General features: G+C 42.8%; 1 protein-coding gene across 3 annotated transcripts in view; it reads left to right on the plus strand.

Annotated features, from left to right (window-relative positions):
• LOC122919463 (diacylglycerol kinase eta-like) overlaps window positions 1-25,833 on the plus strand; it is a 283,154-nt gene that overhangs the window by 157,924 nt on the left and 99,397 nt on the right. For all 3 annotated transcript variants that reach the window (XM_044268513.1, XM_044268514.1, XM_044268515.1), the window contains 4 exons: window positions 5,157-5,259; window positions 9,372-9,534; window positions 25,148-25,256; window positions 25,351-25,490. In XM_044268513.1, the coding sequence (XP_044124448.1) occupies window positions 5,157-5,259; window positions 9,372-9,534; window positions 25,148-25,256; window positions 25,351-25,490 (515 nt within the window). The remainder of the gene's footprint in view (window positions 1-5,156; window positions 5,260-9,371; window positions 9,535-25,147; window positions 25,257-25,350; window positions 25,491-25,833) is intronic.

Here is a 25,833-nt window from a genome sequence, read left to right on the forward strand (position 1 = left end):
TTGAGGATTGACCACAAGTTCTTAATGGGATTAAGATCTGGGGAGTTTCTAGGCCATGGACCCAAAATGTCAACGTTTTGGTCTCCAAGCCACTTAGTTATCACTTTTGCCTTATGGCACGGTGCTCCATCGTGCTGGAAAATGCATTGTTCTTCACTAAACTGTTGTTGGATTGTTGGAAGAAGTTGCTGTTGGAGGGTGTTTTGGTGCCATTCTTTATTCATGGCTGTGTTTTTGGGCAAAATTGTGAGTGAGCCCACTCCCTTGGATGAGAAGCAACCCCACACATGAATGGTCTCAGGATGCTTTACTGTTGGCATGACACAAGACTGATGGTAGCGCTCACCTTTTCTTCTCCGGACAAACCTTTTTTCTGATGCCCCAAACAATCGGAAAGAGGCTTCATCAGAGAATATGACTTTGCCCCAGTCCTTAGCAGTCCATTCACCATATTTTCTCCAGAAGATCAATCTGTTCCTGATGGGTTTTTTTGGAGAGAAGTGGCTTCTTTGCTGCCCTTCTTGACACCAGGCCATCTTCCAAAAGTCTTCACCTCACTGTGCGTGCAGATGCGCTCACACCTGCCTGCTGCCATTCCTGAGCAAGCTCTGAACTGGTGGCACTCCGATCCCACAGCTGAATCCTCTTTAGGAGACGATCCTGGCGCTTGCTGGACTTTCTTGGATGCCCTGAAGCCTTCTTAACAAGAATTGAACCTCTTATAAATTGTTGATTGAGGTGCAATCTTAGTAGCCACAATATCCTTGCCTGTGAAGCCATTTTTATGCAACGCAATGATGGCTGCACGCGATTCTTTGCAGGTCACCATGGTTAACAATGGAAGAACAATGATTTCAAGCATCACCCTCCTTTTAACAGGTCAAGTCTGCCATTTTAACCCAATCAGCCTGACATAATGATCTCCAGCCTTGTGCTCATCAACATTCTCACCTGAGTTAACAAGACGATTAATAATGATCTCAGCAGGTCCTTTAATGACAGCAATGAAATGCAGTGACATTTTTTGGGGGGGATTAAGTTAATTTTCATGACAAAGAAGGACTATGCAATTCATCTGATCACTCTTCATAACATTCTGGAGCATATGCAAATTGCTATTATAAAAACTTAAGCAGCAACTTTTACAATTTCCAATATTTATGTAATTCTCAAAACTTTTGGCCACGACTGTATATTAACTACCCATTTTTTCCACAATACGATGAATCCTAATAATGAAAAATGGGCAATAAGTTGGAAACTATTGAAGAGTACGTATTATGACGTCTCTTAATAGAAATTTAAAGAAGTAAACAACTGTTGTGTTAATGTTAGGTTACTGTTTCTCTTAACTCCTGTTAGAGCAGAAAACAATTGTGTTACTTGAGTTGCATAACACTTACAACATCTAATCTCAGTTATGCAACTTGCCTGTAACTAGTGCTGTGCAGCTGAAGTCATTGAGTCATTGGCACACACATTACACTGCAAATAATGCCACTGTTTTTAACTGTTTTTTAGAGTAATTAAAGAAATTACTCTAAAATTTCTGAATTTTTTGTCATAACTTTAGAAAAGTGGCAAGAAAATTGGCCAGGGGTTAAGCAGAAGGGGATGGGGCCAGCAAGTTTATGACAAATGTATTAAGTAAAGATTAAAGACATGAAATAGCACATATTGTACACCAAATTTATGCCTGATTTATAAGCATGAATTTCATTTATTGTCTTTATGACTCGCCAAGAACATTTATTAAGAAGCCTGTACCTTTTAATAAATTTGGAACAGCATACAGTACTCCTCTGTAATTCAAGAGTCGCATATAAAACTCCAGTCTTATTAAAGAGCATCTGTCAGCATGAGCAACCCTATTAAACCAGGCATACTTCTTGGTAGGGTTGATCATGCTGATTAAAATGATTCCTTTCTTTTGTCTCTATTTTTAATTGCTGGAGAGATATCTGTGATTTTATTGATATGCAAATGAGCATGTTCGAGCATCGGGGGGCCGGACAGAGCCCTTGGAGCACTGGTTTGTAACATTCCCAGTTCAACACACAGACTAATGCAATATGCCTGGTTTAACTACCTAACAGTTTTGCCAGAGCTCAGGTCCAGCTTTAGGAAAAGCACTTAAAGGGATTGTCCAGGTTCAGAGCTGAACCCACACATAAGCTCCCCTTCACTCATTTAGCCTGTATGAGTGGAGCATCGGAGTATGCTCCCCCTTGCCCTGTTTGTTTACTGCTGTTTGTGTACCCAGCTTTTTCTCTTTATGGCACAGGCTTTTTCTTCACTACCGGTGATGTACAAGGCTTCTTATGGGTATTCTAGGCAGAGGCTTCCGGTTAGCATTGATCCTGGTGACATCACTAACACTAATGGGAAGTGTTTTGTGCTGCCCTAGCCTGTGAAACAGCCCAGGGCAGCGCTAAAGACCACCCATTTGTGCCAGTGACGTCACCAGGGTCACTGCTAAGTAGAAGTCTCCTCCTAAGATACCCATGAGAAGCTTAGTACGTCACTGGTAGTGAAGAAAAAGCTCTTGCCCTGCACATTGCAACACAGGGCAAGGAGGAGCATCAGAGCAAGAAATGCTTTGATGCTCCTCTCATACAGTGAGTGAAGGGGAGCTTATTTCCAGGTTCAGCTCAGCCCGGGCAGAAGGTGAAGGGGACGGGGGTCTATTTTTGCTGCTCATATCTCCATATTGGGGTAGCAGATAAATAGCTGGAATTCCAAGCTTTCATACAAGACCAGAATCTCAGCATTAGCACAACATCAGCAGGAGATATCACTGTTAGAAATCGAGTCGTGAATAAATGCTTAAAATCAGCTTTTACTTTAAGCTGCATTCACTGCCATTCCTGATTCTAACAAGGATATCTTCCAATGTAGTGAAGATTCTGGTATTGTTTGAAAGCTTCTACCTATCCAGAGATGCGAGCAGCTAAAACAGCCGTCCCCCTAGGAAAAAGGGGAAAAAATTTAAAAGTTATGACTGCTGGAACACAAATGGGGAAAATGGTCCTTATGGCTAAAATTAGTTGTCAATAAGGGGGTAAAAATACAATGGTGTCCCCTAAGCTGTGCACCAACAAGATTTACTTCAGTTATATATTAACAATCTATAATAAAAAAGTGAGATTTTTGGGAGGGCTTTTCCTATTTTAATGTGACTGTTATGAGGTACTAAGGTTGATCATGCTGACAGGGAATCTGTCACTAGCATATTAGCCAAAAAATATTTATGAATGAATGGTAATAAAGTACCTTATTTCCATATGTCTTGTTCTTTTTATTCTGTGTCTTGTAATTTCCCCAGAGGGGCGTTATTCTTTGTCCACGGTGCCCAGGAACGCCCCTCTGAAGTGCCGTGCCCGCCTGCCCTCTGAAGTGCCGGCGATTGCCTGCGCCTGCGCGATGATAAAACGACTGAGAGCAACAGCTTCAACAGCGTCACTGGGCTGTTGCCCTCAGTCGTCTTATCATCGCGCGGGAGCAGGCAATCGCCGGCACTGCCCCTGCGCGGGATTTCGGATGCGGGCGAGAGGAGGATCGGGGGTGTTTGCCGCAGAGTGCGGCGCTGGGGGGGGGAGCACTTAGCCTCGCCTCTGGGAGGTGATTTAGGTGATCTTGGAGGAGTTCTTAGTTTTCAAATTTAGGCGGGCACGGCACTTCAGAGGGGCGTTCCTGGGCACCGTGGACAAAGAATAACACCCCTCTGGGCTCCTAACAGCTTCATTTGAATATCATAAAAAGCGTTTTTTTTTGAAGAAATGACAAGACACAGAATAAAAAAAACAAGACATATGGAAATAAGGTACTTTATTACACATGGATTCATTAAAAAAAAAAAATGCTAATATGCTAGTGACAGATTCCATTTAAAGGGGTTATCCGGGCTGAACCCAGACATATCCCCTTATTTACCAAGGCAACCCTTCTGAGTGGAGCATCGGAGCTTTTCATTCTGCATCATGCAGGACAAAGGATTTCTTGTTCATATTTTTACACTGCTAGGCGAAGGCTTCCACCTAGCAGTGTTCCCAGTGATGTCACCGACACTAATGGGCGGGCTTTAGCATTGCCCTAGCCCAGTGATGATGGCGAACCTATGGCACGGGTGCCAGAGGCGGCATTCAGTGCCCTCTCTGTGGGCACCCGGACCCTGGAAGAAGTGCAAGGTGTAACACTATGCCTTAGACTTTTTCTGCCATTCATCAGCGCAGGGCATGCTATGAATGGCACAGACAGCTCACTGAATGTAGGCAGGCTATTACAGATAAATGATAAAGTACATGGAAGATATGTTATATTAGTATTCAGGGTAAATGGCCATGTTGGCACTTCGTGATAACTAAGTGAGTTTTGGGTTGCAGTTTGAGCACTCGGTCTCTAAAAGGTCCACCATCACTGCTCTAGCCTGTTTTACAGGATGATACGGGAGCACTTAAGCCTGCCCACTAGTGCCCGTAACGTCACCGGGCTCTCTGCCTAGAATTCCTATCGTGCAAACCAGTACTTCACCGGGTCTGCTGAAAAAGCGTGTGCCCTGCGCGATTCCACTCAGAAGGGCTGCCTGGGTGAAGAAGGGGTTATGTCTGGGTTCAGCTCTGAAGTCTGTCCCATAGTGCAGAACTTGGCTAAACAGTACTGTCCTTACAGACTGTATTGCGTGTGGTCTCAGAGCCCCAGACAAAGATGGCACAAATTTGGATACAGACTCAGCAAGTTGAACAGGAACAGGCATTTACTAAGTGTTAGGAAACTTGTGCCCCTCTAGAAGTTTGCATGGAGCCAAACTTAGTTTTCTCCCACATTGGACCAATAATTCAGCCCGGGCTGCACGTCACCAACTTAGAGCAGTGTGCACTAAAACATTACATTGCAATCTACATGCAAGTGTATTTTCTGTCCTGCAAAAAGGATACATAGGTGACAGATTAGCGGTAGAGTATCTCTTACACTATCTTAATGACATCCATATACCTTAGAACAGGGACAGGAATTGTCATTTCTATGGTTTCTTTAATGTTTACATGTCTTATTCACTATACTTTTGGAGTAGGGTATGACACTTAGAATGTTCTCTGTTTTAATTAATTAAATAATTAAAATATTTCAGCATCATTTCATGTCTTCATATGTTTTAGGTGCATAGCTCTTGTAAGGAGCAACTAGGCAAAATGTGCCCACTTGGAGCTTGCAGAGTCTCAATTATCCCTCCTACGGCACTAAACAGCATTGACTCAGATGGTAAGTACATAGTACAAAACTCCTGCATATACCACAGGGTGCTCATTAATGGAACCTACTCAGGTACCCAGGGGCGTAGCTAAAGGCTCATGGGCCCCGGTGCAAGAGTTCAGCTTGGGCCCCCCTTCCATCAGTGCTTTGTGGCCAGGGGCAGGGGAGCACATAGCGTTTCTGCTGCCTGAGGCAAAAATTGAAATGGCACACTACCCCCCCCCCCCCTCTCCCCATAACACATTTTTTTACCTTACCCCTTCCCTTCAGCCAGAGGTGTAACTTGACCAGCATGCACTTTCTATAATACCATGTCTTCTTATGCGGCACAGGGGTCTTTGGGCCCCTCAGGCTCCTGGGCCCGGTAGCGACTGCAACTCTGCACCCCCTATAGCTACGCCCCTGCAGGTACCTAGTTACTAGTGGTTTACCACAGGAGCTCATCTTTAGGCCTCTTTCACACTACAGTTTTTTGCGTTCCGTATACGGTCCGTTTTTTGCGTTCCGTATACGGTCCGTATACGGAACCATTCATTTCAATGGTTCCGCAAAAAAACGGAATGTGTTCCGTATGCATTCCGTTTCCGTATTTCCGTTTTTCCGTTCCGTTGAAAAGATAGAACATGTCCTATATTTGGCCGAGAATCACAGTCCGTGGCTCCATTCAAGTCAATGGGGCCGCAAAAAAAACGGAACACATACGGAAATGCATCCGTATGTCTTCCGTATCCGTTCCGTTTTTTGCGGAACCATCAATTGAAAATGTTATGCCCAGCCCAATTTTTAATATGAAATTACTGTATACTGTATTTGCCATACGGAAAAACGGAACGGAACAACGGAACGGAAACGGAACCACAACGGAAGCAAAAAAACGGAACAACGGATCCGTGAAAAACGGAACGCAAAACACTGAATGGAACATACTGTAGTGTGAAAGAGGCCTCAAATATATTTATTGGCTAGAAAAAAATACCTAGCGCTGCCAGAGTATGAAAGGTTGGCCTGTTTGTGTATTTATTGGATTTGCTCCAAGGGAGCCCAGTAGGAGAATCCATTCCCAATTTTTTTTACGGGGAAACTGCCAGTAGCCCTATATACTCCGGCAGTTACACACTGTTTATTTTATTAACTGTCCCCCATAACGGTGACCTACACAGAGCATTTTACACATTTTGGGCAAAAAAAATATTTTTTAAATTGATCTCTATAAAAATTTTCAAAAGTTTTGTTCTGCAGGGTTAATTTTCAGCTATCTGCAGACTATCTTGCAGGTTCACACTGAACCCATCAGGTTGCTGATCTGACGGCTCCTTATCTCTGAACTCCTGACTGCTCTTCTTACTCTTACTCTTAAGCATTAAACATTTAAGGCTACTTTCACACTCGCGTTTTGTGCGGATCCATCATGGACGGATCCGTTCGGATAATGCAACCGTCTGCACCCATTCAGAACGGATCCGTTTGTATTATCTTTAACATAGCCAAGACGGATCCGTCTTGAACACCATTGAAAGTCAATGTAGGACGGATCCATTTTCTATTGTGCCAGATTGTGTCAGTGAAAACGGATCCGTCCCCATTGACTTACAATCTGTGCAAGGATGGATCCATTTGGCTCAGTTTCGTCAGACGGACACCAAAACATGCGCAGTTGGAACGACGAGGCCTGTGCCAGTAGTCATCACAGGCGCAGACTACTGTGTACACTGCGCCTGCACGAGATTACGGCACTTGGAAGAAATGACGTCAGGGGAAGTGCAGTGAATAAATTAACTGGTAGGCGTTGCTGGGCTCCGGAACGATGGGCGCGGCCGGGCTCCAACGGATCGTGGGACAACCCCTTGGGCTCCTTATCAAGGTAATTTACATAGCAATAAAATTATAAAGCAATAAAAGACACACAGAGCCGTAAGAGTGGGATCATTTAATACAAAACAAGGAGACTGATGGGCACATATGAATATCTCTGATGGGTAAATCCTGGTGACAGAATCCCATTAACTTACTATTTTTTCATCCATTTTTATGCCAGATTTGCATCACAAACCTGGGCCAAATAGTGCCTGGCAGTTACTGCTAGTGATGAGCAGCAGGGGCAATATTTGCATTCGTGATATTTTGTGAATATTTGGGCAAATATTCGTCATCAATTCGAGAATTCACCATTATTTTCTTGATTGCGAAAATCGGCAATGTAATATTTGTGCATTGCGCGCGCAATACAGGTGTGAACATTACAATAGCTTTATATGCAGATAGAGTGCTCCAATATATTCGCGATTGCGCAAATTGGCAATTAATGATGCGCATATTTTCACGCAATACGTGTAACCACATCTTTAGCAGGTCTGACCACATATTAGGCCCCTTTCACACGGGCGAGTTTTCCGTGCGGGTGCGATGCGTGCGGTGAACGCATTGCACCCGCACTGAATCCTGACCCATTCATTTCTATGAGACTGTGCACACGAGCGGTGATTTTCACGCATCACTTGTGCGTTGCGTGAAAATCGCAGCATGCTCCTCTTTGTGCGTTTTTCACGTAACGCAGGCCCTATAGAAATGAATGGGGTTGCGTGAAAATCGCATGCATCCGCAAGCAAGTGCGGATGCGGTGCGATTTTCACGCATGGGTTCTAGGTGACAGTCTATTCACTGTATTATTTTCCCTTATAACATGGTTATAAGGGAAAATAATAGCATTCTGAATACAGAATGCTTTGTATAATAGTGCTGGAGGGGTTAAAAATAATAAAAAAAGTTAACTCACCTTCTCCTCTTGTTAGCGCAGATGCCGGTCTGTTCTTTATCTGTGGGCTAAAGGACCTTTGATGACGTCAGATCACATGCTCCATCACCATGGTGATGGACCATGTGATTGGAGCATGTGATCTGACGTCACCTCAGGTCATTCAGTCCACAGCTAAAGAACAGAGTGGCATCTGCGCGAACAAGAGGAGAAGGTGAGTTAACTTTTTTATTATTTTTAACCCTTCCAGCACTATTATACAAAGCATTCTGTAGTCAGAATGCTATTATTTTCCCTTATAACCATGTTATAAGGGAAAATAATACAATCTTCAGAACATCAATCCCAAGCCCGAACTTCTGTGAAGAAGTTCGGGTCTGGGTACCAAACATGCGCGATTTTTCTCACGCAAGTGCAAAACGCATGACAATGTTTTGCACTCGCGCAGAAAAATCGCGCATTTTCCCGCAACGCACCCGCCTCTTATCCGGGCAAAAAACATGACGCCCGTGTGAAAGAGGCCTTACTGATTGGTGCACTAAGTATTGTTGTGAACTTGTGACATCGCAGCACTACGTCTGTAGCATGTAGGTATGGACAGCTACACTATATCAGGATATAACCTACACTGACTATCTGTATTATATATATAAGCTATCTATCTATCTATCTATCTATCTATCTATCTATCTATCTATCTATCTATTTATCTATCTAATGTAATGACACAGCAAAGCACAGAGCACAGCAATGACACTGCTGTCTCTCTCAGAACTACAGAAAATGGCTGCTGGGGAGGTTCTTATATAGTAAGGGGGAGGCAACTTTCCTATTGGTTGCTAGGGATGTTGCTAAGCTCTGACAAAGATATTGCAGCCTTCTCATTGGCCCACAAGCAAGAAGGGAGGGATCGTGGGTTCAGATGAAAATAAAATTTAGAATATTTGCGAATACACATATATAGCACTATATTCTATATCTTCGGGAATTCTCGAAGTGGCAATATTCTCAATTAAAATTTGCGATTCTAATATTCGTGCCTAACACTAGTTACTGCCAGGAATTCTGGCTTAATTTGCAGAAATAATTTATGAAGCACTTTAGACATAGTTTGCACATTGTTCAATAAGGGACGTGGCTTAGGAGGAAGGAGCACCAAATTGTTGGCCCAATGTAAGCCAACCAATAGGTATTGTCTAAAGATGCACCAAATGTATTATCCATCATGAGCCACTTTGATAAGTTTGAGTATCTAGTCTAAGTTTACACTGTCTAAATATTAGGCAGAATTCGTGAATCTGCCCCAGTGATTTGATAATAATTTGCAGTGACCAGAGTGTGAAGAGCATTCATAACACTTCTGTTTCAGGTTTTTGGAAAGCTACATCTCCTGTCTCCTGTGCAAGTCCACTGCTTGTATTTGTAAATTCTAAAAGTGGAGATAACCAAGGAGTAAAGTTTCTACGCAAATTCAAGCAATTTTTAAATCCAGCGCAGGTGTTTGACCTTATGAATGGGGGCCCACAACTGGGGTGAGTATAAAATGATTGCTTTTTCTCCAACTATTATTATTTCTTAATTATTTTCACAAGCATTAATGTAATTTACTTTTTAGAATTTATCTAAACCCTTTTTAAAACTGTCCACTGTTCGTGCTGTGACCACATCCTGAGATAGACTGTTCCATAGGTTCACAGTTCTTGCAGTAAAGAACCCTTGACGCCTCTGGAGGCTGAATTTTTTCTTCTCCATGCTGAAGCTGTGCCCCTTTGTCTTTTGAAGGGATTTTACTTGCAACAGCTTTTCTCCCTATTTTTTTTATACGGTCCATTTATATATTGGTATAGGTTAATCATGTCCCCCCCAGACGTCTCTTCTCAAGACTAAATACATTTAATTATTTTAAACTTTCCTCATAACTAAGACCCTCCATACAGGTTATCAGTTTAGTCGCTCTCCTTTGTACGTTTTTCAGCTGCAGAGAGTCCTTTCTATGGACTGATGCCAAGAACTGAACTGCATATTGCAGACGAGGCCGCGCCAGCACTTTGTAAAGTAGTAATATTACATCCCTGCCCCGCAAGTCCATGCCTCGTTTAATGCATGACAATATCCTGGTGACCTTAGAAGCAGCTGATTGACATTGTATGCTGTTATTCAATCTACCATCTACAAGGACACCCTAATCCTTCTCTACAAGTGACTCTCCCAGTGTTACCTCCCCTAGGTATATCATGCACGTAGATTATTACTACCAAGATGCATAACTTTGCATTTATCCAAACTTTGCCAAGTTGATGCCCAATCACTCAGAATGTCCAAGTCAACTTGTAGTCTTTGGATATCTTCTATTTTGGTGTCATCTTCAAAAATAGAAATGGTGCTACTAATCCCGTCCTCAATATCATTAATAAATAAATAGGGGACCCTTCACTGAACCTTGGGGTACACCACTTATAACCCAGGACAGTTCAGAATAGGAATCACTGACCACAACTCTCAGGGCACGGTCCTTCAACCAGTTTTCAATACAATTACAAACTATACTTTGCAAGCCTGTAGACCTTACTTTACCTATTAAACATTTTTGCGGGACAATATCAAAAGCCTTTGCAAAATCCAGAAACACTGCATCCACAGCCGCCCCACTGTCCAGGCTACTGCTCACCTCCTCATAAAAACAAATCAGGTTAGTCTGACAACTTCTGTCCTTGGTAACCCCATGCTGGTTATCACTTATAATATTATTTACAGTCACATACTCCTGTATATAGTCTCTTTAGAGCCCTTCAAAAATTTTCCCACAACAGAAGTTAAGGTTACTGGTCTATAATTACCTGTTACTGACCCAGAGCCCTTTTTGAATGTGGGCGCTCCATTTGCCTTGCGCCAGTCACTTGGCACTTTACCAGTCTCTAGAGAATCTCTACAAAATATGAACAGGGGCACAGCAATAACTAAACTGAGCTCTTTAAGCACTCTTGGGTGTAATCCAGCTGGACATGAAGCCTTGTTCACATTTACCTTATTTAACTTGTCTTGGACCGTATCTACAGTTAGCCATGTGAGTATATCACTGGATGTACTAACAGCCCCAGCACCACAGATATCAGCCCCTTTCTCTTCTTTTGTATATACAGAGCTAAAAAATAAATTTTGTAACTCTACCTTTTGCTTTAGTTTAGTGACCATCCCCCTTTATCGTTATTTAGGAGCCTAGTTGCTCTAACTTTGTTTTTTTTTTGATCATTTATATATTTAATGCATTTTTGGGGAAAAAATTGCTCTCTTTTGCCACCTGCTGTTCATTTTGTATTTTTACAGATTGTATCTCTTTTTTAAAGATTTTATTAAGCCCTTTGTACATTTTTTAAGGTTTCAGCTGACTCCTCAGATTTGTTTTTTAAATGCTGTTTTATGTCATTTATTGCCCTTTTTATGGTAGGTGTAAACCATGTAAGCCTCAATCGGGGAAATTGGTCCTTTTAAAATTCAGTGCAGCTCTCCCAGACAGTTTACTTTTTATAGTTCAGGGGGAATATAATTATATTGTGATCACTCTATTACTTAGTGTTTCAGGAACAGTTATATTTCCCACAAACTCTGCATTGTTAGAAATTATCAGATCCAACAAAGCATCGCCCCTAGTGTCATCTTCTGCAAACTGGCCCATAAAGTAGTCCTGCAGCAATTTGAGGAATTTTTTATCTTCTTACAGTAACATACCTCCCAACCGTCCCGGATCCAATGGGACAGTCCCGGATTTTTAGTGGCTGTCCTGGTATGGGGGGGAGGTATGTCCCGCTCTTAGGCAGCTGTCCCTGTAATTGCCTGTAATGATGGCTCAGAGAACAGTCACTGGCATCAGCTCCCTGCTCCATCATTCCTTCCCCCTGCCAGCTTTCCATACCTCTGGTCTGTGTGGGGGGCAGGGCCAGCCTGCAGTCAGCCTCGGCTCCTCCTCCTCCACAGACCAGAGCAGCCGATGTCCTGCTGCTGCTGCTGCTGCTGCTGCTAGGAACAAGGTGAGCATGTGGAGTTTATTTCTTTTACTTTCTGTGAGGGGTCACATAACAGGGCATATTACTGAGCACATAGCTGGGCATATTACAACTGGGCATATTACTGTGAGGGGGCACATATCTGGGCATCGCTACTATGAGGGGCACATATCTGCCATTGCTGCTGTGAGGAGGCACATATTTGAGCATAACTACTGTGAAGGAGGTACAATGTGGGGATACATACTGTGTGGTGGCATAAAAGGTAAATAACTACTATGTGGGGGCATTTAGGGTACAGGTTGGGATTAGGTATATATGTCTTGGGCAGTTTTAGAGGGGTGGCCTAGTCCGGAAAAAAATTGCTGCAGTGTGCTTTGTCCCTCTTTGCTCATTTTGAAAGTTCAGAGGTATGCAGTAATCCCAGCATTCAATGCACTAGCTCATGTATGTAGCAACATATGCACTACTCTATTTCGTACAAATATGGTTAGATCATTTTACAAAACAATCATTTTTTACTTTTTCGTCACCCCCATTTTCTCATAGATTGTAAGTTCTTGTGAGCAGAAACTTCACTCCTAGTGTTTCAATTATATATTAGCCTGTAATCCTGTAATGTCTATTTTGATTTGTACATGCACCCTCAGAATTGTAAAGCACTGTGGAATATGGCAGTGCTATATAAAGATTATTATTATTTTTAAGGAGTTTTGAGGTAAATGGTAATAATGAATGGGCCGATAGCTAAACAAAGATGACTGGTCAAGGGAAGAATTTTTAAGGATGGGTGTGATGGTTGCAAAAGAGGAGAGGAAGACACCAGTGGTTAGGGATAGTTTGAAAAGTTATGTTGTTAGGTACTGTATGAGATAAACACTGAGGTGAGGTTGGGGATGAGGTGGAATGGGATTGGGTGAAGTGCACAGGTGGTGAGATGCAATCTAGAGAGCAGGGTGGAAACATCTTTAAGAATGTTGGAAGGGGGCATAGCTGCTCTGCAACCCTGGAAGCTTGCCTCAGTTCTTTAGACAACATGGTGTGGCAGGGTCACCTGTTGTTTCTGCGAGTTCTGTTGTGTGTGAGGGAGAGACTGAGTTAAGAGCCAAAGTTATTGTGGTGTTATACAAAATGGTGGCTGCATCTGCATCATGATGTGAGCACAAGGAAGAGAGTGGCAGAAGAGTCAGGAAGCGGGTAAAAGTCAAGACATGTAAGGTTCCTACGAGGGTATGGTGAGTCAAATGTGGTGAAAGATAAGGAGAGGAGAGTTGGAAAGGTTAGATAGGGAATCACGGGAAAAAAATATATAAAACATCCTGCACAATATGATAATGAATGTTGCAGATGTACATGGCTACATTTATACAGTCACAGAAAGTAATGCACTATAATAATAGATGCAAGCGTAACATATGGACTAAGCCCTCACTCTATTGATGAAATCTGAGACACCTGGTCAATATATTTTGATCAAAACACATTTAAGCCCACCTACCAAGCGACAAGGTGGTCTCAGTTCAGGCGGGTCCTACGCTAAACCATAAATGCCGTTCTGCATTTATGTTTAGGAGTGCAGACCCCACCAAGGTTGGATAGGGAACAGATAAAAATAAGATCCAGTATGTGACCCTCTCTGTAAGTGTGAGTGGAGGACCACTATGAGAGGCCAAAGGAGGTAAGTGTTAAAAGTCTAGAGGCAGCTGTATGTCATATGTCAGTGGAGATGCTGAAGCCAACCATGATGATGGCAGTAAAAAGGATGTGTAGGAGACAGGTGCTAACGTGGTTGATAAATGTGGTGGCAGAACCTGGGGCTTGGTATATGACAGTCACTTTGAGTTGGAAGGAAACTAGATTCGAACAGTATTTTCCTTAAAGAAACCTATTACCATAAAATGCAATCTGGCAGCGTGTTATAGAGCAGGAGGAGCATATATATATATATATATATATATATATATATATATTGTGGGGATTTGCTTTGGTAGACAGGTTAGCAGATGCAGTATAGAGGCAAGGAACCAGGTTGTAAATCAAACTTCAGTGTTTTATTCACACTCAGCATAACATAACAGTCTTGGTGCTTGTTCATAAACAGCAAAAAAAACAATGTTCACCTGGAATCCTAGGTGTCAGTTCACACCCGGCTGAATGCTCTGCCACAGAAAAGTTCACTGGCAGTCTTCCTGCACGCCTGTTTGTAGTCTTCAGCCTTCAGCACAGAGGTTCCACACCTTCGCTGTCAGATGGAGGTAAAATCCACCCCACCTGATAGTGCTGACTGCTTTTTAAGCCTGGAAGGTGGGGAGTAGCCACCCACCCAGCACTTTGGCTACTTCCAGTAAAAGCCGTCCCGGATCAGCTTTACAGCCATACTAAACAGCTGAAGTGTCAGACTGCAATCTGCAATACTGACGCTTGAGAAAAAACGGCTCTTACCTCACCAAGGCCAAGAACCTCGGTGACACGTACCGACCATCAATGACGGCCCCTTGTTCCTCCCTACAATATATATATATATAAATATATATATTAGGGATGAGCGAACTCGAACTGTATAGTTCGGGTTCGTACCGAATTTTGGGGTGTCCGTGACACGGACCCGAACCCGGACATTTTCGTAAAAGTCCGGGTTCGGGTTCGGTGTTCGTCGCTTTCTTCGCGCTTTTGTGACGCTTTCTTGGCGCTTTTTGAAAGGCTGCAAAGCAGCCAATCAACAAGCGTCATACTACTTGCCCCAAGAGGCCATCACAGCCATGCCTACTATTGGCATGGCTGTGATTGGCCAGAGCACCATGTGACCCAGCCTCTATTTAAGCTGGAGTCACATAGCGCCGCCCGTCACTCTGCTCTGATTAGCGTAGGGAGAGGTTGCGGCTGCGACAGTAGGGCGAGATTAGGCAGATTAACTCCTCCAAAGGACTTGATTAACTGATCGATCTGCAGCTGTGGATCATTGAGCTGCTGATCCTCAATTGCTCACTGTTTTTAGGCTGCACAGACCGTTTGTCAGTCTCATTTTTCTGGGGTGATCGGCGGCCATTTTGTGTCTTGTGGTGCGCCAGCACAAGCTGCGACCAAGTGCATTTAACCCTCAATGGTGTGGTTGTTTTTTGGCTAAAGCCTACATCAGGGTGAAGCTGTCACACCAAGTGCATTTAACCAGCAATAGTCTGTTCATTTTTTGGCCATATACAAAATCAGGGGCAAGCTGCGCCTGTCACCAAGTGCATTTAACCCTCAATGGTGTGGTTGTTTTTTGGCTAAAGCCTACATCAGGGTGAAGCTGTCACACCAAGTGCATTTAACCAGCAATAGTCTGTTCATTTTTTGGCCATATACAAAATCAGGGGCAAGCTGCGCCTGTCACCAAGTGCATTTAACCCTCAATGGTGTGGTTGTTTTTTGGCTAAAGCCTACATCAGGGTGAAGCTGTCACACCAAGTGCATTTAACCAGCAATAGTCTGTTCATTTTTTGGCCATATACAAAATCAGGGGCAAGCTGCGCCTGTCACCAAGTGCATTTAACCCTCAATGGTGTGGTTGTTTTTTGGCTAAAGCCTACATCAGGGTGAAGCTGTCACACCAAGTGCATTTAACCAGCAATAGTCTGTTCATTTTTTGGCCATATCCCAGTCTAATTCTGTCACTAAATCCATACCGGTCACCCAGCGCCTAAATACTAGGCCTCAAATTTATATCCAGCTAAATCTGTCCCTAGTGCTGTAGCTGGGCGAGTTATTTAGTGTCCGTTCAAGCACATTTCTTGTTCTGGGTTGAAATACAATTCCCAATTTAGCAATTTCATAATTTAGTGGTTCCTGCTATATCAGAGCTCTTTGAAATCTATCCCAAAAAGGGTATATAATATTGAAGGTGCACATAGGGTCATTCAGAGTAACTTCACACACACCCGCTACTGTGTATTTCCAAGTCTAATTCTGTCACTAAATCCATACCGGTGACCCAGCGCCTAAATACTAGGCCTCAAATTTAATTCCCTCTAAATCTCTCGTTACCCACCGCTGTACTGTTGTTGCTGGGCAAGATATTTAGTGTCCGTCAAAGCACATTTTTTGTTCTGGGTTGAAGTACAATTCCCAATTTAGCAATTTCATAATTTAGTGGTTTCTGCTATATCAGAGCTATTTGAAATCTATCCCAAAAAGGGTATATAATATTGAAGGTGCACATAGGGTCATTCAGAATAACTTCACACACACCCGCTACTGTGTATTTCCAAGTCTAATTCTGTCACTAAACCCATACCTGTCACCCAGCGCCTAAATACTAGGCCTCAAATTTAAATCCCTCTAAATCTCTCGTTACCGTTGTCCTGTTGTAGCTGGGAAAGTTATTTAGTGCCCGTCAAAGCACATTTTTTGTTCTGGGTTGAAGTACAATTCCCAATTTAGCAATTTCATAATTTAGTGGTTCCTGCTATATCAGAGCTATTTGAAATCTATCCCAAAAAGGGTATATAATATTGAAGGTGCACATAGGGTCATTAAGAATAACTTCACACACACGCTTCTGTGCATTTCCAAGTCTAATTCTGTCACTAAATCCATACCGGTGACCCAGCGCCTAAATACTAGGCCTCAAATTTAATTCCCTCTAAATCTCTCGTTACCCACCGCTGTACTGTTGTTGCTGGGCAAGATATTTAGTGTCCGTCAAAGCACATTTTTTGTTCTGGGTTGAAGTACAATTCCCAATTTAGCAATTTCATAATTTAGTGGTTTCTGCTATATCAGAGCTATTTGAAATCTATCCCTAAAAGGGTATATAATATTGAAGGTGCACATAGGGTCATTCAGAATAACTTCACACACACCCGCTACTGTGTATTTCCAAGTCTAATTCTGTCACTAAATCCATACCGGTGACCCAGCGCCTAAATACTAGGCCTCAAATTTAATTCCCTCTAAATCTCTCGTTACCCACCGGTGTACTGTTGTTGCTGGGCAAGATATTTAGTGTCCGTCAAAGCACATTTTTTGTTCTGGGTTGAAGTACAATTCCCAATTTAGCAATTTCATAATTTAGTGGTTTCTGCTATATCAGAGCTATTTGAAATCTATCCCTAAAAGGGTATATAATATTGAAGGTGCACATAGGGTCATTCAGAATAACTTCACACACACCCGCTACTGTGTATTTCCAAGTCTAATTCTGTCACTAAACCCATACCTGTCACCCAGCGCCTAAATACTAGGCCTCAAATTTAAATCCCTCTAAATCTCTCGTTACCGTTGTCCTGTTGTAGCTGGGAAAGTTATTTAGTGCCCGTCAAAGCACATTTTTTGTTCTGGGTTGAAGTACAATTCCCAATTTAGCAATTTCATAATTTAGTGGTTTCTGCTATATCAGAGCTATTTGAAATCTATCCCTAAAAGGGTATATAATATTCAAGGTGCACATAGGGTCATTCAGAATAACTTCACACACACCCGCTACTGTGTATTTCCAAGTCTAATTCTGTCACTAAATCCATACCGGTCACCCAGCGCCTAAATACTAGGCCTCAAACGCAGCCGCCTGTCTACAGCCAATGTGGACAAGCTGACGTTCATAAAAATGAACCAGGCATGGATCCCACAGGATCTGTCCGTCCCTTGTCCAGATTAGACATTAACTACCTCCCCTTAACCATATATTATTGGACTCCAGGGCACTTCCTCATTCAATCCTATTTTTATTTTCATTTTACCATTATATTGCGAGGCTACCCAAAGTTGAATGAACCTCTCCTCTGTCTGGGTGCCGGGGCCTAAATATATGCCAATGGACTGTTCCAATGTTGGGTGATGTGAAGCCTGATTCTCTGCTATGACATGCAGACTGATTCTCTGCTGACATGAAGCCAGATCCTCTGTTACGGGACCTCTCTCCTCTGCCTGTGTGCTGGGCCTAAATTTATGAAAATGGACTCTTACAGTGGTGGGTGACGTGAAGCCTGATTCTCTGCTATGATATGAAGACTGATTCTCTGCTGACATGAAGCCAGATTGTCTGTTACGGGACCTCTCTCCTCTGCCTGGGTGCTGGGCCTAAATATATGCCAATGGACTGTTGCAGTGGTGGCTGACGTGAAGCCTCATTCTCTGCTATGACATGCAGACTGATTCTCTGCTGACATGAAGCCAGATTGTCTGTTACGGGACCTCTCTCCTCTGCCTGGGTGCTGGGTAGTGTTGAGCGCGAATATTCGAAAAGCAAATTTTTTTCGCGAATATCGCAACTTCGCGATTTCGCGAATATTTCGAATATAGTGCTATATATTCGTAAAAACGAATATTCGTTTTTTGTTTTTCCCCCCCCCCACAAAATTACAGTACACATATAATTGATTGTTTCCCAAAGGTCCAACAGCTCAGATCTTACTCACATTGCCTAGAAAGTGATTGAGGCGCGAATCTTCGTAAGGCGATTTTATTAGCGCACATGCGAATATCGGCACGTCCCAGAACAGAGGCAAAGGGCTTTGCATTCATACATTAGTGAATTGAGTTGCGAATCTTCGTAAGGCGATTTTATTAGCGCACATGCGAATATCGGCACGTCCCAGAACAGAGGCAAAGGGCTTTGCATTCATACATTAGTGAATTGAGTTGCGAATCTTCGTAAGGCGATTTTATTAGCGCACATGCGAATATCGGCACGTCCCAGAACAGAGGCAAAGGGCTTTGCATTCATACATTAGTGATTGAATTGAGCTGCGAATCTTCGTAAGGCGATTTTATTAACGCAAATGCAAATATCTACACTTGTCCCCAGAACAGAGAGGCAAAGGCCTGTGCATTCATATAGTATAGCACCATATTCGCGAATACGTAGAACTTCGTAAAATTCGATTTACGAATATTCGTATTTTTTATTTTACTTTCCACCTTACAGATTACATTGATCTGTACTCTGTCAACTACTGTCATCACCCCCCACTGTATCTCGATTGATTCCCAAAAGTCTCACATTCCCTAGAAAGTGATTGAGTTGCGAATCTTCGTAAGGCGATTTTATTAGCGCACATGCGAATATCTACACTTGTCCCAGAACAGAGGCAAAGGGCTTTGCATTCATACATTAGTGAATTGAGTTGCGAATCTTCGTAAGGCGATTTTATTAGCGCACATGCGAATATCGGCACGTCCCAGAACAGAGGCAAAGGGCTTTGCATTCATACATTAGTGAATTGAGTTGCGAATCTTCGTAAGGCGATTTTATTAGCGCACATGCGAATATCGGCACGTCCCAGAACAGAGGCAAAGGGCTTTGCATTCATACATTAGTGAATTGAGTTGCGAATCTTCGTAAGGCGATTTTATTAGCGCACATGCGAATATCGGCACGTCCCAGAACAGAGGCAAAGGGCTTTGCATTCATACATTAGTGATTGAATTGAGCTGCGAATCTTCGTAAGGCGATTTTATTAACGCAAATGCAAATATCTACACTTGTCCCCAGAACAGAGAGGCAAAGGCCTGTGCATTCATATAGTATAGCACCATATTCGCGAATACGTAGAACTTCGTAAAATTCGATTTACGAATATTCGTATTTTTTATTTTACTTTCCACCTTACAGATTACATTGATCTGTACTCTGTCAACTACTGTCATCACCCCCCACTGTATCTCGATTGATTCCCAAAAGTCTCACATTCCCTAGAAAGTGATTGAGTTGCGAATCTTCGTAAGGCGATTTTATTAGCGCACATGCGAATATCTACACTTGTCCCAGAACAGAGGCAAAGGGCTTTGCATTCATACATTAGTGAATTGAGTTGCGAATCTTCGTAAGGCGATTTTATTAGCGCACATGCGAATATCGGCACGTCCCAGAACAGAGGCAAAGGGCTTTGCATTCATACATTAGTGAATTGAGTTGCGAATCTTCGTAAGGCGATTTTATTAGCGCACATGCGAATATCGGCACGTCCCAGAACAGAGGCAAAGGGCTTTGCATTCATACATTAGTGAATTGAGTTGCGAATCTTCGTAAGGCGATTTTATTAGCGCACATGCGAATATCGGCACGTCCCAGAACAGAGGCAAAGGGCTTTGCATTCATACATTAGTGAATTGAGTTGCGAATCTTCGTAAGGCGATTTTATTAGCGCACATGCGAATATCTACACTTGTCCCAGAACAGAGGCAAAGGGCTTTGCATTCATACATTAGTGATTGAATTGAGCTGCGAATCTTCGTAAGGCGATTTTATTAACGCAAATGCAAATATCTACACTTGTCCCCAGAACAGAGAGGCAAAGGCCTGTGCATTCATATAGTATAGCACCATATTCGCGAATACGTAGAACTTCGTAAAATTCGATTTACGAATATTCGTATTTTTTATTTTACTTTCCACCTTACAGATTACATTGATCTGTACTCTGTCAACTACTGTCATCACCCCCCACTGTATCTCGATTGATTCCCAAAAGTCTCACATTCCCTAGAAAGTGATTGAGTTGCGAATCTTCGTAAGGCGATTTTATTAGCGCACATGCGAATATCTACACTTGTCCCAGAACAGAGGCAAAGGGCTTTGCATTCATACATTAGTGAATTGAGTTGCGAATCTTCGTAAGGCGATTTTATTAACGCAAATGCAAATATCTACACTTGTCCCCAGAACAGAGAGGCAAAGGCCTGTGCATTCATATAGTATAGCACCATATTCGCGAATACGTAGAACTTCGTAAAATTTGATTAACGAAAATTCGTATTTTTTATTTTACTTTCCACCTTACAGATTACATTGATCTGTACTCTGTCAACTACTGTCATCACCCCCCACTGTATCTCGATTGATTCCCAAAAGTCTCACATTCCCTAGAAAGTGATTGAGGTGCGAATCTTCGTAAGGCGATTTTATTAGCGCACATGCGAATATCTACACTTGTCCCAGAACAGAGGCAAAGGGCATTGCATTCATACATTAGTGATTGAATTGAGTTGCGAATCTTCGTAAGGCGATTTCATTAGCGCACATGTGAATTTTGCATAGCATATGTATTATGCGATGCGAAAATTCGAATTATCGCATATGCGAAATAATAACGAATTTGAATAATCGCGAATATTTTACGAATATTCTTTCGAATATTCACAAAATTTCGCGAATTCGAATATGGGACATGCCGCTCAACACTAGTGCTGGGCCTAAATTTATGACAATGGACTGTTGCAGTGGTGGGTGACGTGAAGCCTGATTCTCTGCTATGACATGCAGACTGATTCTCTGCTGACATGAAGCCAGATTGTCTGTTACGGGACCTCTCTCCTCTGCCTGGGTGCTGGGCCTAAATATATGCCAATGGACTGTTGCAGTGGTGGCTGACGTGAAGCCTCATTCTCTGCTATGACATGCAGACTAATTCTCTGCTGACATGAAGACAGATTCTCTGTTACGGGACCTCTCTCCTCTGCCTGGGTGCCGGGGCCTAAATATCTGAGAATGGACTGTTCCAGTGGTGGGTGACGGGAAGCCAGATTCTCTGCTATGGAACCTCTCTCCAATTGATTTTGGTTAATTTTTATTTATTTAATTTTTATTTTTATTCATTTCCCTATCCACATTTGTTTGCAGGGGATTTACCTACATGTTGCTGCCTTTTGCAGCCCTCTAGCTCTTTCCTGGGCTGTTTTACAGCCTTTTTAGTGCCGAAAAGTTCGGGTCCCCATTGACTTCAATGGGGTTCGGGTTCGGGACGAAGTTCGGATCGGGTTCGGATCCCGAACCCGAACATTTCCGGGATGTTCGGCCGAACTTCTCGAACCCGAACATCCAGGTGTTCGCTCAACTCTAATATATATATATATATATATATATATATATATATATTTCTATTATTTTATTTTTTGTGTGTGTGTGATTCATTCAATTCATTATAACGTGGAATTAAGTAAAAGTAAAAACCAAGTTTACTATGAGGGTGTGTTTGTTTGTGGGCCAGAGAAGCAGTTAAAGAAAAGAGAGAAGAGTATGTAAGTATTGTGGTCAGATAGAAGGAAAGGTGAGTGGGAGAGGTTAGATAGGGAACATAGTCCGGTAAAGATAAGATTAAGTATGTGTCCTCTTTGTGAGTGGCAGTGGAAGACTAATAAGAGACAGCATTCACCTTAAAGAGAACCTATCACCATGAAATGCAATGCAGTCTGCAGGCAGCATGTTATAGAGCAGGAGGAGCTGAGCAGATTCATATATAGTTTTATGAATTGAGTAAATTCAGTAAAACTTGGAATTTAAGTATCTTTTTTTCTGAGCTCAGTTGTACAAGGGGTTGTCTTTATTAGTAACTGACAGCTATATCTCTGTATACATACTTACACAGGGAATGCTATCAGTCACTGATAATAGCCGAATGAGGCCTGTTTCACATCTGCGTTTATGCATATCCGCCAGGTCTTCATCCGGCCACTTCTCGGCATATTTGCCGGGTTTCAGCCAGATTGCCGCCTGTCCCCATTATAGTGAATGGTGCCAGATAGAATTCCGGCAGTGACGAATCCGGCAGGCTGTTCCCAGCCTAAACAGCCTGCCGGATCTGCATAAACGAAGATGTGAAACAGGCCAGAGCTGTCTTCGGCTCAGGAAGAGCAGGGATTTAAATGTATAGAATTACTAGTTTCATAGAAAAATTCCCCACAAAACTATATTTCAATCTGCTCATTACCTTCTACACGTTGCCTGCAGATTCTGCAATAGGTGGTGGAGAGGATGATGAAATAAATGGAGTCAATACCTTGTGTATAGTTGATAACAACTTTACTTGAATCAGGAAACTATCTTCCAAACAATCTTCCAACTTTGTCTTGGTTATCAACAGGTTTCGGCATAAATCTGGCAGGCAAACACATTCGGCTCGCTACATCTGTCACTTTCTCTAGCTCTGCTGTTCTATCAGGATTAAATAAAAACTTTTCCTTTCTCTTGAACTTAGTTTTCGGTAGTCTTTATCTTTATCCGGGGAACTTTGCTCCTGGTTTGTGAGGCTTGCAGCTTGGGCCTCTGTGCCCATTGCCCAACAGAGCTGAAGGTGTGCTCTGCTGGCTTGCACACGACCTTCCCCTTGCAGGGGGACTCTAGTCTGACCTTCATTAACATTGAACTCCTCCCTGTCTAGAGAGAGGGCTGGAATGGAAGAAGAGTTCCATTCTAGCTAACACAGTGCTGCCAGAGGTGCCGCCATCTGCTGGTGAACCAGGCACATTGCACTTTAACATAACATTTGCAAAGGAATACAAATACACATGGTGCAGGACATGGTAATAGATGTATAAAATGACACAGAATCACCCATTAAAGATAGCGGAGGGGGGCAAATTTTGCTGCCAATTGGCATTAAAATCTGACCCTTGTCTTGTGAATCCTCTAAGGTATAATCAGTTTGATATTTGCTTGACTGGGGTACAAAGTCTATAGAATCTTCCCAGTCTTCACCCTCAAATCTCTGCAAGGAGGTATGGACTTTCCCAGCCAGATTCCCAGGTTGTGGTTCTTAGAATGAACCAAAAGACAGCCGCCGCACTGAGGAACTATAACACTATCAGGAATCTATCCTGGGCACATCAATTGAATAGGGGGCACAAGGAAGCAAACCAGATGATGAGATGATTCACTAGCATTTGGTACAGACTGCGCATGTGCTAGTTCCCCTGTCTGTCACCAGTGTAAGTGAATAGGGACCACTGATGGATAGGACTGATCACATGACCGCCCATCAGTAGCCATTTTGGGCGTATAACGCTGGGAAATGGGTAAGCGGCCATGCATCAGGCATCGGCGTAGATGATTTAATAATCCCTATTACTCGCTGCATGCATGTGTTGTTTCCAGCAAATGCGCAGCTAGAAATTGAACATTTCCAGCCCAGTTAAGAGTCAGGCAACCGTCCAAAGGATTAGGCCATAGTAAATATAGTAACGGGAACAATAGGGAGGTTCTTGTGTACTTTCATCTTCAGGGAAGGAGGTGAGGCCAGAGTCCACATTAAATAGGTCGGCAGTCAAACTTCATTTAGGAGCCAGCTAACCATGGCAATATGATGCAGTCGGTAGTAGAAAGAGGGAGAGCTTCTGCTATTAGCAGAGGACATCATAGAAGCAGAGGAGTTGGCATCTGGTTGCCTAGCAACCATACACGGTCAGAAGCTTGAGCCATGGCTCCATGACTACTGGGACTGGGCATGATCGGCAACATACAGTAATGTACAGAGGTGTAGACAGATCTCACAGGGCCCCATAGCCAATCTTACTATGCGCCCTCTCTCCTCCACCCAGCTTCCCAGCATGTGTACGTTAACGCAGAATGCAAGCCGCAATTACCCAGTTCTCTGACAAATTTACATTTTACTTCACACGTCTGTAGATCTGGATCTGTTCCACAACGTTACGGAACGAATCCGGACCCACTCCTTCTCTGTGGGGCCAGAAGAGATGCGGACATGCATTCCCGGAGCGCGGCCCCGATCTTCCAGTCAGTGGCTCCCGAAAAAAATAAAACGTGTCCTATTCTTGTCCACAATTGCGGACAAGAATAGGCAATTCTATGGGGGTGCTGGCCAGGTCAGGTGTATTGCGGATCCGCAATGCACTACGGGCGTGTGAATGGACCCTAAGCTGAAGAAATTTTCAATAAAAAAATTGTAGTACCTTGCCCTCCACCTCACTCCTTAATTCCACTTCTATGGCTGAAAACATGGTGCTTCACAACTATAGCACTCATTCTGAGCACCATATTTGTCAATGTATTTCCCCCCAGACAACTGGTATAAATACAATGATAAATCTGCTTTTCTTCTATTTCAAAGCTCTCTCCCGGCAGCCATCACAAGGGGAGCTCAGTGCCTAGTAATTCACATACCATTGATCTCTTTGCACTGATCGCCACCTAGTTGCCACTACATGAAAAATCATTGTTTTCTTGCCTCGAGAAGAGGAAGGAGTTTGGCATGGGGCCCCCTCTCCCCAGGACCCTTAGGAGTTGTGTGGTCTCCCCACATTGAAGGTATGTCTCTGGTAATAGATAACATTTCAACATTTTCCTCCATCCTAAAAGGTGCATTTTTATAATGCTTGACTTTTGAAAACGACTTTACTAAAGAGTAAACATGAATTCACAAATTTTCCCTAGACTTCGCCTGTTCCAGAAGTTCTCAACATTTCGTATCCTCGTTTGTGGTGGAGATGGCAGTGTGGGGTGGGTACTTTCTGAAATTGACAAGCTGGGACTTCACAAACAGGTAAAATATATATATCATTTTGTAGTCAGCTCTCCTTTATAATAATCCTAGTCGCACTGCCTGTTTGAATTTATTATTGTTTATATATGAATAGTGCCAACTTGGTGTGTTGCCACTTGGCACAGGAAATGACTTGGCCCGAGTCCTGGGTTGGGGAAGTCTCTGTGATGATGATGCCCAGCTGCTTCAAATACTTGAAAAGCTTGAACGAGCCACTACAAAAATGCTTGACAGGTAGGTACGAAGAGCACCAGAATACCCGATGCAGTAATCTTATACCATGTAACAAGTAGCTTTGAAAGCTACAAGAAACTAAAATAAAACAAAAGCTAAAGATGGTGGATTTAAGGATAATCCACTTAGGAAGGAATCACTTTGAATTTTCAGACCCAGGTTTGTGTGTGGCAAATTCAGAGCATTTTACGGTACCATCAAAGTGGGTGAAATGTTAAGAAATCTCATCCACACACTGCTAAACCTATCTTCAGCATAAATTGACCTGGGGTGTACATTTCAAATCCACAGCATGTCAGTTTATGATGCAGATGTCCACCACAGCTTTCACGTTATGCATAGG

The sequence above is a fragment of the Bufo gargarizans genome, chromosome 9 (genome assembly GCF_014858855.1).
Source record: "Bufo gargarizans isolate SCDJY-AF-19 chromosome 9, ASM1485885v1, whole genome shotgun sequence".
In the NCBI taxonomy this organism is placed as follows: domain Eukaryota; kingdom Metazoa; phylum Chordata; class Amphibia; order Anura; family Bufonidae; genus Bufo; species Bufo gargarizans.